Here is a 14928-nt window from a genome sequence, read left to right on the forward strand (position 1 = left end):
CCCTCTTCCTAACGGCTCCACCACGCTTTTCTTTTTGACCATTTCCATTTTTCTTCATTTCTTTAGTCTTCTCCTACACCTAACCCCTCCTACTCTTCATGCATTTCCCACTCCATCACACATCCATTGTCCACTCATGGGACATCCTAGTCCTAGACTGGTTTCAGCATGTACGTTAAAGGTGGAGGCTGGAAATTCAATCATTTTTCTAAACATGTTGGAAAAACAACACCTACAATATTTAGTATTCGAAAAGTTCATAAAAGAAAAGAAGAAACAGAGAATTCCAATAACATAACATATGGCTTGTGCTATTTTTTCTGTAATTTTTCCAATTAAACATAAATATTTTTATTTATTTATATTAAAAATAAACAATTATAACACAGATTTTGAAAACCCGGTGCACACAAATTAACCACCCCCAAATGCTGGAACCCTCCTGGTCGCTACACAGCTAGGGCAAGGCAACATCCATGTTCATAGCATGTCGCACAATTGAGAACAAGAACACCCCCGAATGCATGCATACATGAATCAACCTTGCTGATGTCATAAATGAGTAGTCAAGACTGAAGAATGCATGCATGAACGAAAAACGAAGTTGGCATGTTAGTCAGCAGTGAATAACCTAAATTTGTTTGATGAAGTCTAAAATGGAAGGACATATGGGCTCCATGACAAGTAGCATACATGCACATAGGGCATGAGCATGGCTCATACACGTATGTGAATTATGGTGGCATGCATAAGTAGCCAGGGGAAGAAATAACACAAACCCATCTTTATCTTTCTAACAGTAACAGTAACAGTATGATTCTCCTTTCCCTTTTTCTCTTTTACTCATCATCATCAGGGAACTCCTCAATAAATACTTCCAGCCTCATCCACTGCCCCCTCTTCTACGTTCACTAAACACACCCCCCCTTCTTCCAACCTTCACATCCTCTCTTTCTCTCTCTCTTTCTCCTCATTGGACCTCTCTTAAATTGTAAGTCCGCGATGTCGAAAAGAGCAAGTAAGCGAGTGAGTTTCAGTCCTGATGTCAACGATAAGCCAACAATGCTTCTAAAACACGGTGGTTGTAGCAGAGCTTCCGGGCACAGGAGGAGGGTTGCTGTAATTTGGAGTTTCAGGCTTCCCAGAAGTTCAAGTTTCTCGCCGGCGAGGTTTCTGAGGCGGCTTGGGGACAGGGTGGTTAGAGCTTTGCGTTTCATGTCCATGAGAAGGCGGTCTTCACGTAGAGTTTCTTCGTCGAGTTTGACAAGGTCAAGATCACTGGTAGATCCAATTGACTCTCACCGAGCTGAAGCCATAGAGGACTGCATCGAGTTTTTAAATTCTTCCGCCTGTTTTCAGCGGTCCAATTCAGTTTCTGGGAGTTCTTGCTAGCGATTTGGGCCAGTCATGGAAGAGATGTAAATGGGAGCAACAAGGAATTTATGATTCATTCATCATAAGGAGTTTAATAATTTCTTAAAGATCATTCACAGCGTAATTCGCATGCATTGTTTGGTGTGGTAGATTACCAACAGTAGCAACCTAGTTTTATGGATCATGCATCCATCGGAAGTCCTGTCCATCCAGGTCAACGGCAAGTTTCCTCCTCCTGTTTTTGTTCTTTGTTTTCCAAATGCATTAATTAAAAGCGCAAAATAATCCTAAAAGTCAATAATGATGAATCACAAGAACTAACTGTATGATGGTTCATTAACTACAGTCTACAACACTACAGCTAGTCCTACATATATATGATATCCCTGCGATTCATCATACACGTGATTGAGATAGACCCTTCTAAAGTGTGGGCCAGCCTCAGAGTGTGAAGCCTATGTCAATGTGTCACTGCCACGCCATTGTAGCATGCAGGATCCAATAGGTATCAGCTTTATTTCTATGCTTGACTCAATCCCACCAGTGTGTGAAAATCAAGAGAACACCACCATCTTAACGCAGCCATGAATGCTCATTCTTGTAAATGCCATAATTGCTTCCCCTGGCGCTTCAGTTGACTGAAAGAATAACCTTTTTCCTTTTCTTTTGGTATCGAATGCTGTAAAGTGTAAACCCATCTACTATAATGGAATCACTGCAAGAGGAAAAAACAGCACAAGTGGGGTACGGGGAAAACGTAGCAATAAGGCCACATGTAAAATTATATTGCTAGTTTATGAAAGAGAGTGGGAACCATGTCACTCCCCATTGGAATTTAGTATATCACATTACACGAGAAACAAAAACACCCATCAAGCCAAAGATCATCTGAGACAGTTGAGAATCCGTGACCCAATAGCTGCCAACAATTCATTAAATAAAAGTCTTGAATGAATTGTTCTGTGTCAATTGCAATCATTATCTATCATTTCAACTCAGTTACCAACTTCACCACATTCCAATACTTTTATGAATGGATAACTATGTGGAAGTAATAAATATAAAATCAAGAATCCAGGGAGAGCCTTTCTAGCTCTCGAATTCCATGACTGGAAGCTTTCTTTAGTTCTAGAGCTCTCTTATAAGGAGGAGCAATTGGGGGCTGTACAGGATCCAAGCTCTGGTAAGTTCCTTCAGCAACTTTGGGAAGAGGATATGACTGGTCTGAGTCATACCCACTGAGGTCTCCACAAGCCAAAAATGGAATGTACACCTTATTTGGCCCTTCCAACCACCCGCTTCTGCAATCTGTCATGCAACAAATATTAGGAGGGAAAAACATCACTATCATCTATTAAGCAAGAATCTCCTAAGAACAGGCCCAATCAAAGATGTAAAACTTGGCCTGGACTAAGAAGTACTTGTTTTGCTTGAACAAACATTGACATGAACCACTTCCTAACTAATGTCTGATATGTTCATCCATAAACAATATAAAAATATTGAGACCAAGAACTTTGATGTGATGGAAACTATGGGAGATTTGAGATGAGATTGTCCTGAAAAGGGAGAACCAGAGACAGAAGGTTTTTAGATCTCTTTTCACATTTTGTTTGGTTGTAAGTTGTACAAGATTAGAGATTTGATCATTAGTTAAGACACACAAACAAGGATGACAAACCAGCCTATCAGAGTCTCTGTCAAAAAAAAAGATTTGCTTTGAACATCAATGCAATTCACAACTTTCTAATAAAAAATTATATGCAAGAACCTAAATTCATAATATGAGGAAAATACTAAACTTACCTAGATCGTCTGCTCCTGATGGACTTCCCACCTTTTCTAGAAGGCGATGCAAATCTTTCTCATTAAATCCTTCAGGAGGAGAATAATTTTCACAAACTGCAAATGCCTCTACATCATAAAAAAAATACAAGAATTAGCTTTGACCAGGGTCACAGGGCAGGCAAATTGTTTCAGTCAATTGTCAATAAAATCAGACTATGTCTTCTCTGAGAGATCCCAAATAGGCACTTTCACCAGTTGTATAGCAGGAAATTCTAAAGCACCATCCTTCTGTGTGCACATACGACAAGACTCCTTGCAATGGATCCTGTATTACATAACAGATCCTTCTTATGCAATGAATGCCTTTATGATAACAAGAATACCACTTTTGTGGGAGATCCAGATTTCCTTAAGAATTTTGTTTTTTACTTTCATTTTAATTTTAATTGATTTTATTCATTTATTTATTCTGTTTGCAGTAACTCAATTTTGAAGGAGCCATTGGCTCTCATGGAATCTCCAGAAGTCTCCCAATATATTCTTTAATTCTTGGTTTTTTTATAGGCTATGTGCTTTAATTCTTTGTTGACTTGGAAGTTGAACTCATAAGTAGAGATGGCTAATCAGGGACATGGGAGACTTCGAAAATAGAATTATAAATAACATGAGAAGAACTAATAAGCAATTCAGCTACTAAAAGAAAGGAGCTCACTCTTACCTATGCTGGAATTACGGCTGCTTTTCGGTTTTGCAAAAGTTACTATAGGGAAGAATAATTTCAGCTGCAATTGGTGAGCAAATGTCAGGGAAATTGCATTAGTATTTTCCGGATTGCAGTTCTCATTAAGAACTAGTATTCATGAATAGATAAACCTTAAAGCTAAAACATAAGTAAATTTAGTTGCTCACGTCCCATGAAGCAATTATTATCAAAACCATAGGGTTTCTGAATTTAGTGTGTCAAAAATGTAACAATAACATGAGACAAACAGGATTTGTGAAAGGATGATCAGCTGCTATATTTGGAAAAACATTAATTAGGCACCACTACAGACACTATGATTATGGAAGAAGGAAGAAATAAAAAAACTCAGGGGAAATATAAATATAGTTCCCAACTCTCATGTAATAATGCAAAAGATAAATATCATCCTGATAATCAAGCTGACTGGTTACCAAAGATGTGCCCTTGATGGCTGCCGGAACTGCTAGACAAGTTTAAAGTTCTTTTTTATCAACTCAGAAATTCATAAATAATTTATCCATTTAAGGAATTTTGTTAGACCTAGAATCAATGCCCAACAGAAGGCTAAACTGAAACAAGGGACAAATAAGAATGTGAATGTATTCCAAATAAAATGTTGCACATGAATGTCAAGCGAGGTTTTCATATTAAAACCACGTGACAAATCAAATGAGATTAATTAATTCCAAAAATTGGGAATTGAGCAAGTATTTCATTACCTGGCAATAAAGGAGACTAGTATCTTTTCCCCGAAATATCTTTGCAATAAATTTTCCACCTTTTTTAAGCACATGAGTAACAATTGTTAAACCCTACAAAATAAGTTGGTCCAATAATATCAGTGTAATACAAACTTCAACAACATTCACAAACAAATTGGTTACCAGGCAACATTTAAACATTGCTCTCAAAACAAAAGTAAGAAGGTGATCAATGGACTCCATAAACTGTATGCAATAATCATCTTAAAAAACAAAGAACACACTTGATTTACGATTCAGATTTTTATAGAAACAAAAAAAGTAAGAAATGACAGTTTAGATGAAAGAATTATCTACAAGGAATTAAGGGCAAAAATGAAAGTGCTTTGAATTACTGTTGCATAATCTTCTGACCAGACCAGTTACTAAGGCATCTCACAATTCAAAGATCAGTCAGGTCAATAGAGGAATATATTCCATTTTGAGATTTTGGGAAGAGGGGTTGTTGTTGAGAGATTTATTTCTGGTCTTTCCTTGTTTCCACATGACCAATTTATGGGAGCCAAGGGAAAGGTTACACTATTGCTTTTGCCCTAAGACATAAACTAAAGCTACAAAGATCTCTTTTCTTAACTGCTATCTATGTTCGTACATAAATAATTCATATTGCCTGGAAAACAACACAAATATGCGACCAAGTAATCACTATTTTATGAAATGGAAGGATACATACTGTAGGTGCTATAGAATAGACAGTCCACGTATGGCTACCAAAGGATGCCTTTGTTTTTTGTCTTGAATCTAAATAAATCTTTAATTGAAGTGTAACTAGTACTTAATAGTGTTAAGTATTAAGTTGTTTGTTTGTTTTTTTAATTTTTTTTAAGGTCTTAAAACAAGTTGCTTGAAGACTTATTTTTAAAATGGTTTGTTTTTTAACTTATTACTTTTTTTTTAACACAATTCTGTCTTAATGGAAAAGTAAATTTTTTTTACTTTTACCATAAATCTTAGAGCAACTTGCTTAAGACCTAAAAAACAAACAACCCCAAAGTGTCCAGCAAAATATATATGCCTTTAAGAATAAAACAAACCACAACATGACACACTGCCTAGACCTCATAAACTAGATCTTAGATATTGTGATTTTCACGTTTTCTCTTCTAATATTAATTTAGGATTCTTAGGTGAGCATGACTGAATAGTGAAGCATGGCACTGCATCTGTATCCATCCAAGGTAATTGCCATCCAAACTCATTATAGTGACTTGCCCTTATAAGAAACATTGATTAGTTTACAAGGAACCTAAACAGCTCACCGCAAGAATAAGTTGGGACTGGACAAATTCATCCATATCATGAAGCCCGGTAACTGCAAATCATCACAGAAACTGATCAACTTAAGAAAAACAAACCACTGCCGGTAGAAACAGAAGCATAAACCATGAAGTTGAAAACAATATATGTTGCCTAACCATCAGGAGCACCATCACACACAACCAGGTCAGCCTTGCATCCATCAAAATGCCTAATGACCTGAAGAACAGAAGATGATAAATAAGGATAATGTCAGATATATCATTTATTACACAGCCAAAAACTGAGAGCAAAAATGATTTAAAATAGCACACAAATACAATGTGCCAGCCTGGGAAGTGGCATGTCTATAATTATGTGTGCTTGTGTACAAGGATGCATGTTAATATGTAAGAATGTATGGAAGTGCGTGTACATATTGAGGCCTCAACTTTCTCATGAAAATAAAGACACAAGCATAACATGAAAGTCAACATTGACAACCACTGATTCAAGATATTTGGCCAACATCACCCATAAAAGTGGTATTGAAGTTGAATATTTTGGCATGTGGTTGTGATCAATTAACCGGACTAATGGTACCAGTGGTATAGGCTCAAGTCCCAAACTGGCACCCAAGAAAAACCAAAAGAACATAAAAGATGTGGGAAGGCACTGATGCTCAGAACCCTTGCCCAGCTAATTGAGGTTAGCAACATGAAAATATTGTTCCCTTTTTTTATTTTTTTTGTTGTCATTCTACTCTATCTATGACTGTATATTCTGCTAACCAGCACCCATGTCTCTTTCAAAAGCATAGCCCATGTACCTTGTGGAATTTCCATAGTTGTACTGGTGAACCATATCACTCGTTCTAAAAGGTGGTGTTGTATGTCTACCTTGCAGGAAAAGGACTGTCATGACTCAAATGGTCATAAAACTAATCCATTCAAAATTAAATTCACTCATCTGGAAACCAATAACCTTGGATTTCATCATTGATATCTACCTACTCTGCACCCCACCAACCCCCCCTCCCCTCTCCCCCCCAACATAAATTTCTCTTGGGAAAATCTTCAAGGGAAACAGAAAGAGCAATGCTTTTTTTTGATAGGTAAATAAGAGAATATATTAAAAGCACAAAAGGCGCATCAAAGGGCCCAAAGGCTTACAAGAAGAGAAAGAGAAAAGTGAGGAACAAGCCCACCCTAACAACCCAGAAAACCAAAACTATGTGCAGCTGCCTCACCAGCCCCCGCTGCCCTCAACACCCCAAAACAACCCTTTCTAGATGTGATAAGCCAACAGCGCCAACATCTAAAACCCAGCAAAAACCTCACGCAACAAGGTCTGTGACCTCGCTACTCCCCCTACCCCTAACTAACAGAAGGGAGTTTTAGTAATCAACCGAACACTCCAATTTTCGGATCTCCCTCTCGAAACAGGAAGTCAAGTTTGGCTTCCTTTTCCCCCTTGAGACACAGACACAATGCCCCTTCCTAGTCTCCATCTTCCTCAAGAGGGTAAAAATCTCCTTTTCATATCCCTCAACTGGCATCCTCAAAAGAGCAATGTCTATGCATGCTTAAGAGAAAGAGAAACTGTTTTCTAATTCTATTCTATGAAGACACTGAGATAATGATATTAAATCAGTTACATAATTTTAAAGAAGCGCCATTTATATCTTTACACTGTCAAACAAATAATGGATAACAATGACATGGGGGGAGAAATTGACTAACCAGTTCAGCTGTACGAGCATTTGTTATATCACCCTGGACTTGAATCACCCCTTCAATTGGAGCCATGGGCTGCAAATCAATCGCCACAATAAGAGGAAGATCACCATCCCTGCAAATTTTGATTAAGTAAAAAGTTATTAGCTTGACAATAAGGTCCTACACAAAAAGAGGGTGACATAATAGTAACAATTAGAAGCCCTTGAGGCCCGGCTCAAGTGGTAAAGGGATGAGGAGGGTTTGTGGGAGGTTCCAGGTTCAAGTCCCAATGGAGACAAAAAATTTACCTATCAAAAAATAATAGTAACAATTAGAAATTTAGCTTTTTTTTAATAATAAGAAATATGTAAACTGTGCGCACAGGCCTAAAAACTGTAGGGTGAATCAGTAAAGTTGAAGAAAATAAAGGGAATTACAAAGTCGAATCTTATAAACAACATAATTGGAATAGCATCTCTCATATTTCCATTTGGAGTACACAAGTTGTGGGGCACAAATGTCAAGTACCCAAATACAAAGTGATGGAAGATCAAAGCCTTTATAGCATGCATATATAAGCACGTGTATATATGCATAAATATGGGAGTAAGGAAATATAGAATATTTAACATTGGAGACAGCAAATAGAAGGGATGGTACTTTCCTCTCACATCAAAATGTGAAAGAAATATAACAATTATAATAGCTCCTATTTCATTAACTTTTTTCAATTGAACCATTTATACAAATTCAAAACCCAAATAAACAGAATTTACCTTGAGGCAGGTGAAAGCTTTGCTGGGAGAAACAACTTACGACTCAAAACCTACAGAAACAATGTGAAGGATCAGAGACAGTTAAGGATAATCTGTAAATCACAACCCAAACAACATTGGCACAAGGAAATTATATTTTTCACTTCAAGCATTGGTGCATGATTTATCAAATGCCCTTCCTTCAACATGATACAATATCAGGGGAAATCTTTTCAAATTCAAATGACATGATGAAGATTGTTAACAGAAAGAATATCCAGAATCTCTATTCTAATGAGATTGGAGTTGGCTCACAGCACACCTCCCACATTTTTAGTCCAAGACCACAGGAAGTGAAGGGAAGATGGTAAAAAAGGCACCTAAAAAACAAATAACCTACATTTGGTAAAGGATATCATTTTCTCCTTCCATTTCAAAGCAAAATGAACACTATTACCATATTTGCTTCAAATGTTCCATTCCCACCTTAATCTGTATCAGTTTTAAGTGCAAAATGTTTTTAAGAAAAGCATTTTCCAAACAATACCCTGTGGAGGTTAATTATTCAGATCCATAATCAGTGTGAATGCTGAAATTTAACTGCTCAAATGCATGTGTTTTAAGAGAACTCAGGCCTAGAGAGTTGGGTGTAACAATGAAAGAATATCATACAAAGGAACGAGTTTCATCAACATAACACAATCTTTATAACTGCTTCCCTATTGATTCTGTTGGAAATAACAGTTTACAAGGCATTTCACAATTGCAGATACCTGACTCCAGCTACCAGGGGCTGCACATAGATCTACCACACGCTTGACCCCTGAAAATCAAATTGGTATCAAACAGCTAAAGGTGAAAAAATAATCTCAAATCATAGATAAATAGAAAAACGCATCCAAAAAAGACTCAAAAATGTTTGACCAGAGTTCATCCTATGCAAAACCATAGCAAAACAGTCTATTGGGCCGTAGAATTAGTAGCTTCTAGAGTATTGAAATAATAAAACAAATAATCCACACGCCTAGCACTATTTCATTTATGCAATCACCACTCCCTGCGGATATTGTGATTTTTCCCTAATTAACAAAAAACAAAACATTTGTGATATAAGAAAAGGACAGCATCTATCATTTGATTGTATTCTTAAACCTTTTGCATTTCCAAATTTTGTTCATCAGCCACTTAGAGATTGACATCCTCATGCAATATAAATAAAAACATAAAAAAATAAATATAGAAAAAGTTAACAATCCATGACTAAAGCATTTTGAAAAAGAAGTCTTGGACCATCAGTAAAACCACAGACCCAATTTAACTGGAACCAGCAAGCTGGTTATTCATAAACTATATACCATGAGTTCTTTCAGGATTTTCAGTTCCCACTCTTCTTTATCATCTCCCACATGACTCCACTCTCATCTTTGTCTCTTTTCTTCTTGTTCTCCTCATTGAAATTTGCATCTTAACAAATAACATTAACTAGCTATTGAGTTACACACTTGAATTTTTTTTTATTTTTTTTATTTTTTCAGTTAATTGACCTAATATTTCATTTTCTCTAATTATTATAAATAATGATTACCATATTGATGATGATGATGTGATGAAAAATCAGCAGTAGAAAATAGTGACCTTTAATCTAGTCCCTTTCATGGGTTAATAAGCAGTCCAGCTTCTAAAACATTGGCAAAAAAAAAAAAAAATCGACTTTAGGAACCAAATTAAAAAGGTAAAATAAACACACACAACAAAGGACCAAAATAGGTTGTACCTTCAAATATGTTGAATTCCTCATCAATCTGAAGGAGTTTGAAGGCACTTCGAGCACGCCAACCTTCTTCTTTTGCTTTACGATAGTAGATATCCTGCAAACTAATCAACCTTTACTAAAAACTGAAAAATGAAAACACACTGGAAATTGAACAGAAGAAATTAGAATGAGAAATTAAACCCACCCTCTTATCCCTTGAAGCTTTGCCCATGCTTTAAATACCTCGCAGTTCTGTAGGTAGTGAAACAGGAAGTATTTACTCTTGCTAATCCTTGTATTCATAGAAAGTTATAGTTTAGTCATAACATATGCTTTGGAAAACAAAAGAAATAGAAATAAAATGCTATTACCACAATATTAACAAGGAATACTATCACTGACAATGAGCTTGGAGCAGCATGTTTTTTGCTTGATGAGGTATGGCCAAAGTCCAAAGAAAACAGTTCTAAGTTAATGACAAAAACAACCGTATAAAAATGAAGGTTTAAAAATAATCTCTCTCCATTTTAATGTATAGGCATGGAAAGGGCTCAGGCATTCAGCATGGCAGATTGACTCCCTTAATTTGAAAACTAATATGTCCACTGCATTGGAGAATAAATCAAGAAATTGATATAGCATTATAAGAACCTAACTTTCTATGGCCAATTTTCTGCACATCTCCAAATTCTCTTATAAATCTTATTGATATGATTATTCCTCACTGTTCTGCACTACCAAAAGATTTTTTCTTTTTCTCTTTTTAAGTCCACAGTTACAGTAAAATTTCATTGGCATTGGAATTAGCATTAGTGCATATCTCCGTTCCAATGAACAAGTCCTATGGTGGCGTAACAGAAAAATCTCTTACTCTTATCGGTCACTCTTTTGAACATCTTATATGCATTTTAAATACAGAAGAATGGTAACCAAAAAAAAAAACAATTATTCATCGTAGAAATTATAGACGAAGTAGAGAGATGTAATATCATGCCATGAGATTCACCAGAGCATAGGCAGTGAATAGAGAGGTTACTGTAGCATAAAACAAATGAAAAAAAGGAAGGAATCAGGATTTATTTTCATCAAGTGGGAAACTTTACCAACCTTTGGTACAATACAAATCAGAAGTGCAGGGAGAGGAGGATGAGTGCTGAATTTCCTGGGAATGGGCTCCTGTGTACCTCCCCTCGTGTGATGGGAGTAATAGCTCGCAGCACGCTTGTTACTAGTGCTTCTATCAAAAAGGCTTTTGTAAAAACACAGTTAGTGTTTGAATATAGACCAAAAAAAAAATGCTTTTGATAGTGTTTTTAGCAATGTGTTATGAGCACACACATGCACAGACTTGCATCCATATTATTAAAAACAGTAAAGACAATAATTTTTTATTATGACACGAAATTTTGAAAATACTATCTATTTACATATTAGCTTAAATTGTCTAATAAAAAATTTACACTCGCCAGCATTATTTCCAATAGGCTCATTAATACATGTATTTCCATCCAATACCACAAAACTATAGAAATCATGCTCATAGTCAGTCTCATCTTCAGAATTGCAATTTTCACTATCATTGCTATTAGAAGACATATTGACAAAACCAACAAATAAAATAATGCATGATAATAAGTGATTACTAGACATTTTCTGGACCCCTCAAAAAACAAGAATGAATAAATAATCAGATCCTCTGTCAAAAAAAAGAAGCAAAACCATTGAGTTTGAAAATCAGCAAATATGGAAAGCACTGATGACTAAGGAATATAAATGGCACTTATGAACATTTCTAAGAACTAAGAATATCTGAACCAAAGTCGGAACCAAAATACAGTGCACAACCACCTGAAAAAAATGCTAAAAACACCAACATACCAAACTGTCAATGTACCAAACTGCTGAAGTACACTTTCAGTGGGCATGTTCAGTGATTCCCAGCATGGGTCAATTGTGAAATCCACTAGTGCTTTTTAATGTATGCAAAAATGCGTCAAATAAGTTCAGCAAATTGTCCAAGTCAGAGCACCCAATTTGCAACAGCAAAAGGTTTCAAGCTGGGTGCCTTCATACATTGCATACTTGATAAAAATAATGCTGCAAAATTGCAAGCCAAAATGCAGTCAACAATGGGACAAAAACTCTGCCACAAAATGCAGCTATACTACATAGCAAAATAGAATTTTGAAGCTTCAAGAGAATCTTATCACACTTGGGACAGCAGGTACTATGACCAAAATTGATGCAATTCTATTCCTATTTGTGCAATCCTCAATTTCAGACTCATTCCCTCAACCAAGCTGTGCATATATGCAACAACTGGCTCTTAGAGGCAACTTCTCAAACAGGTAATATGCCCATTTTTTGTATAGCAATCCTACACTTCAAGTTGCCGCCATTTCCACCCATAAGTACAAGCAAGCTCTAAACCTTATCAGAGGGCTTACCAACTAGTACCCATTACCTCAACCAAGTCATGCATATAGGCAACAACTGGCTCTTAGAGGCAACTTCTCAAACAGGCACTGTGCCCATTTTTGGATCAGGGTCCCATCATTCCCACCCATAAGTACAAACAAGGTCCCACGACGTTAAAACCTTGTCAGAGAGTTTACCAACTAGCAAGTAGACATGTTGCGAAGTATTTTCTGCCCTTGTAGACATTTTGGTTTCAGGTTTCATTTACAACATTATATCAGAATGAACACATATATCACAAACTGAATTCAAGAAATGGCCATTTCTGATGATGGATAGGAGCACACTTAAAAAAAACATGGGAGTTTCTGGGTATGAGCACAATGATACGAGAACCTAAATAAATGGGAGTTCCTGAGTAGCTGAATTCATTACATTGCAACATAAACACAACTCTCAAATGCTCAATCAATCTGATGAAATAAGAACAAGCCACAACTGAAAGGCATAAATTTTGAAAAAAAAAAAAAAAGGACATGAAGAGTAGAAAGCCTTGTAATCAAAAGGAAAAAGGAAATATCCGCAGCTACATCATTAATTTAATAAAAGAACTACCAAATAAACGTAACCAATAAGAACGGAAGACCCCTGAAATTCATTAAACAATTACCACTCACGAACTTTATGCAAATGACTTCCGTTAAAATCTATAAGGTCTTCCAATAAACCCTAACTTAGGACCATCTAAAACCCACAAAATAAAAAAATGAAATCCACGAAAAGGGAAAAAGAAAAATAATAACGAATTGGTTGCTGACAAAAAAAGAAAAGAAAAAAAGGATGCTGAATCTTAGAATTTTCATTAATATGAATCTAGAAAACAAAGCTTCAGCTTAACCGTAACCGTACCTAATGCAAGTATTTTGACTGGGTTGATGTAAAATTTTACATATCCAGAAATTAAGATGAAAATAAAAACCATGTTTTATTTGTTTTCAGTTCTCTCGGGAACGAAAAGGACGCTATTATTTGGAGAGAGTGAAGAAGATACTCACCAGATACTCGAAACAACGCGAGGTTGGGGGTGGAGTGGTCGGCCGCCGAGGGTTGTAGAGACTAGAGATGTTGGGTGTCAGCGCGGGTACCTAAACCCACCAAGTACCGAGAACTCATTCAAGCATTCCTAATTTGGTTGCAATTTTATTTTTCAAAAATTTTAATTATAAATTTGCAAATTAGTTTCAAAATTATTTTATATTTTTACGATTTCTAACCAACAACTGAAAAATAAAAATAAATAAATAGATAAGGAGTTGTCAGGTCATGAGATTGAAAAAGAGTTCTTGTTTTTATTTTTAAGAATAAGTAAAACTATTTTAACTAAATTTTAGAAACAAAAAGAAAATACAAAGGAATTAAAAAATTTATAAAATAAATAAATAAAATTAAACATGATAACTTCTTCTCTTTTCACCATCCATTATTGATACCGAAAATTTTTTAATATGATATACATTTAAATTACACCTATTTTTATGAATTTAATTTAATTTAATAAAAAAATTCATTAATTATATAAATTTTAAATCAAACTATATTTTGGACATAAAATTTATTAATTTTTAAAAATAATTTAACATTTAATAAACCAATTTAATTAATATTAGAAATTAATAGAAATCACTAATATTGAAAAGTCATAAACCAAGATTTTTTTTGGACGTCTTGATTAATTTTTTCTTTACATATGATCATATTTTTATTAGGTAAATAAATTGTAAATCAATTAAGACTTAATTTATTTAATTCATTAATAAATCTAATAATTTCTAAAAATAACTTAAAACCAAATAGTGATTCAATTAATGTAAAAAAATTATGGATAAAAATTGGTTTAAAATATCAATTAATTTTTTATATGTAAAATAATGCCCATAAGCCTCCCAGGTTTCCTACTGAATTGGCCGTACTGCTTTATAGACTCGACTATTGTTTTCCTACAAAGGCAGCTGCCAATACATATATTAATTAGGTAACCTAATTTCCAGGGATGTCGGCTAAGGCTTTCCTCTGGATCCCAGGGTCTAATCGTGACTTTGTACGGTTAGAATTTAAAAACAGATAGCCAAGTTTTACTTTCTCTTCTCAGCTAAGGAATCAACTAGTTAACTCTACCTGAATTTTGGTGCCGAACACAGAAAGCAAGCCAAGAGCAAATCAATTTGCAAGCAAATGGAAAACACAATCATGTCCGGAAGGATTTGAAACCCCATTAAATGACAAGCAGAAGAAAATAATCCACCGCCCCAAAGGGGTTAGGTTCTGATCAAAAAAAAAAAAAAAAAGGGGGTTAGGTTTAATCCTTCTCAAATCACGAGTA

General features: G+C 35.4%; 2 protein-coding genes across 5 annotated transcripts; one reads left to right on the top strand and one right to left on the bottom strand.

The window, feature by feature from the left end:
- Positions 1-857: 857 nt before the first annotated feature.
- Positions 858-1672, top strand: LOC117920107 (josephin-like protein). Its single transcript, XM_034837466.1, has one exon. The coding sequence runs from the start codon at positions 1003-1005 to the stop codon at positions 1390-1392; it is 390 nt and encodes a 129-aa protein (XP_034693357.1). The 5' UTR covers positions 858-1002; the 3' UTR covers positions 1393-1672.
- A 447-nt stretch (positions 1673-2119) lies between these two features.
- LOC117920104 (putative tRNA (cytidine(32)/guanosine(34)-2'-O)-methyltransferase) lies at positions 2120-13709 on the bottom strand. 4 transcript variants are annotated; one of them, XM_034837462.1, is made up of 14 exons: positions 13604-13709; positions 11238-11379; positions 10502-10559; positions 10336-10382; positions 10152-10245; positions 9151-9200; positions 8399-8448; positions 7647-7755; positions 6084-6144; positions 5928-5980; positions 4627-4719; positions 3881-3944; positions 3181-3288; positions 2120-2682 (listed from the first exon to the last, which is right to left on the bottom strand). In XM_034837462.1, exons 4-14 carry the CDS (start codon positions 10360-10362, stop codon positions 2441-2443), a joined length of 951 nt encoding a protein of 316 aa, XP_034693353.1. In that variant the 5' UTR covers positions 10363-10382; positions 10502-10559; positions 11238-11379; positions 13604-13709; the 3' UTR covers positions 2120-2440. The 4 variants fall into 4 exon arrangements, with proteins under 4 accessions (XP_034693353.1, XP_034693352.1, XP_034693351.1 ...); XM_034837461.1 differs by lacking the exon at positions 10502-10559; XM_034837460.1 differs by lacking the exon at positions 10502-10559 and having other exon boundaries at positions 10336-10416.
- Positions 13710-14928: the final 1219 nt, after the last annotated feature.

Source organism: Vitis riparia, chromosome 8 (genome assembly GCF_004353265.1).
Source record: "Vitis riparia cultivar Riparia Gloire de Montpellier isolate 1030 chromosome 8, EGFV_Vit.rip_1.0, whole genome shotgun sequence".
Classification (NCBI taxonomy): domain Eukaryota; kingdom Viridiplantae; phylum Streptophyta; class Magnoliopsida; order Vitales; family Vitaceae; genus Vitis; species Vitis riparia.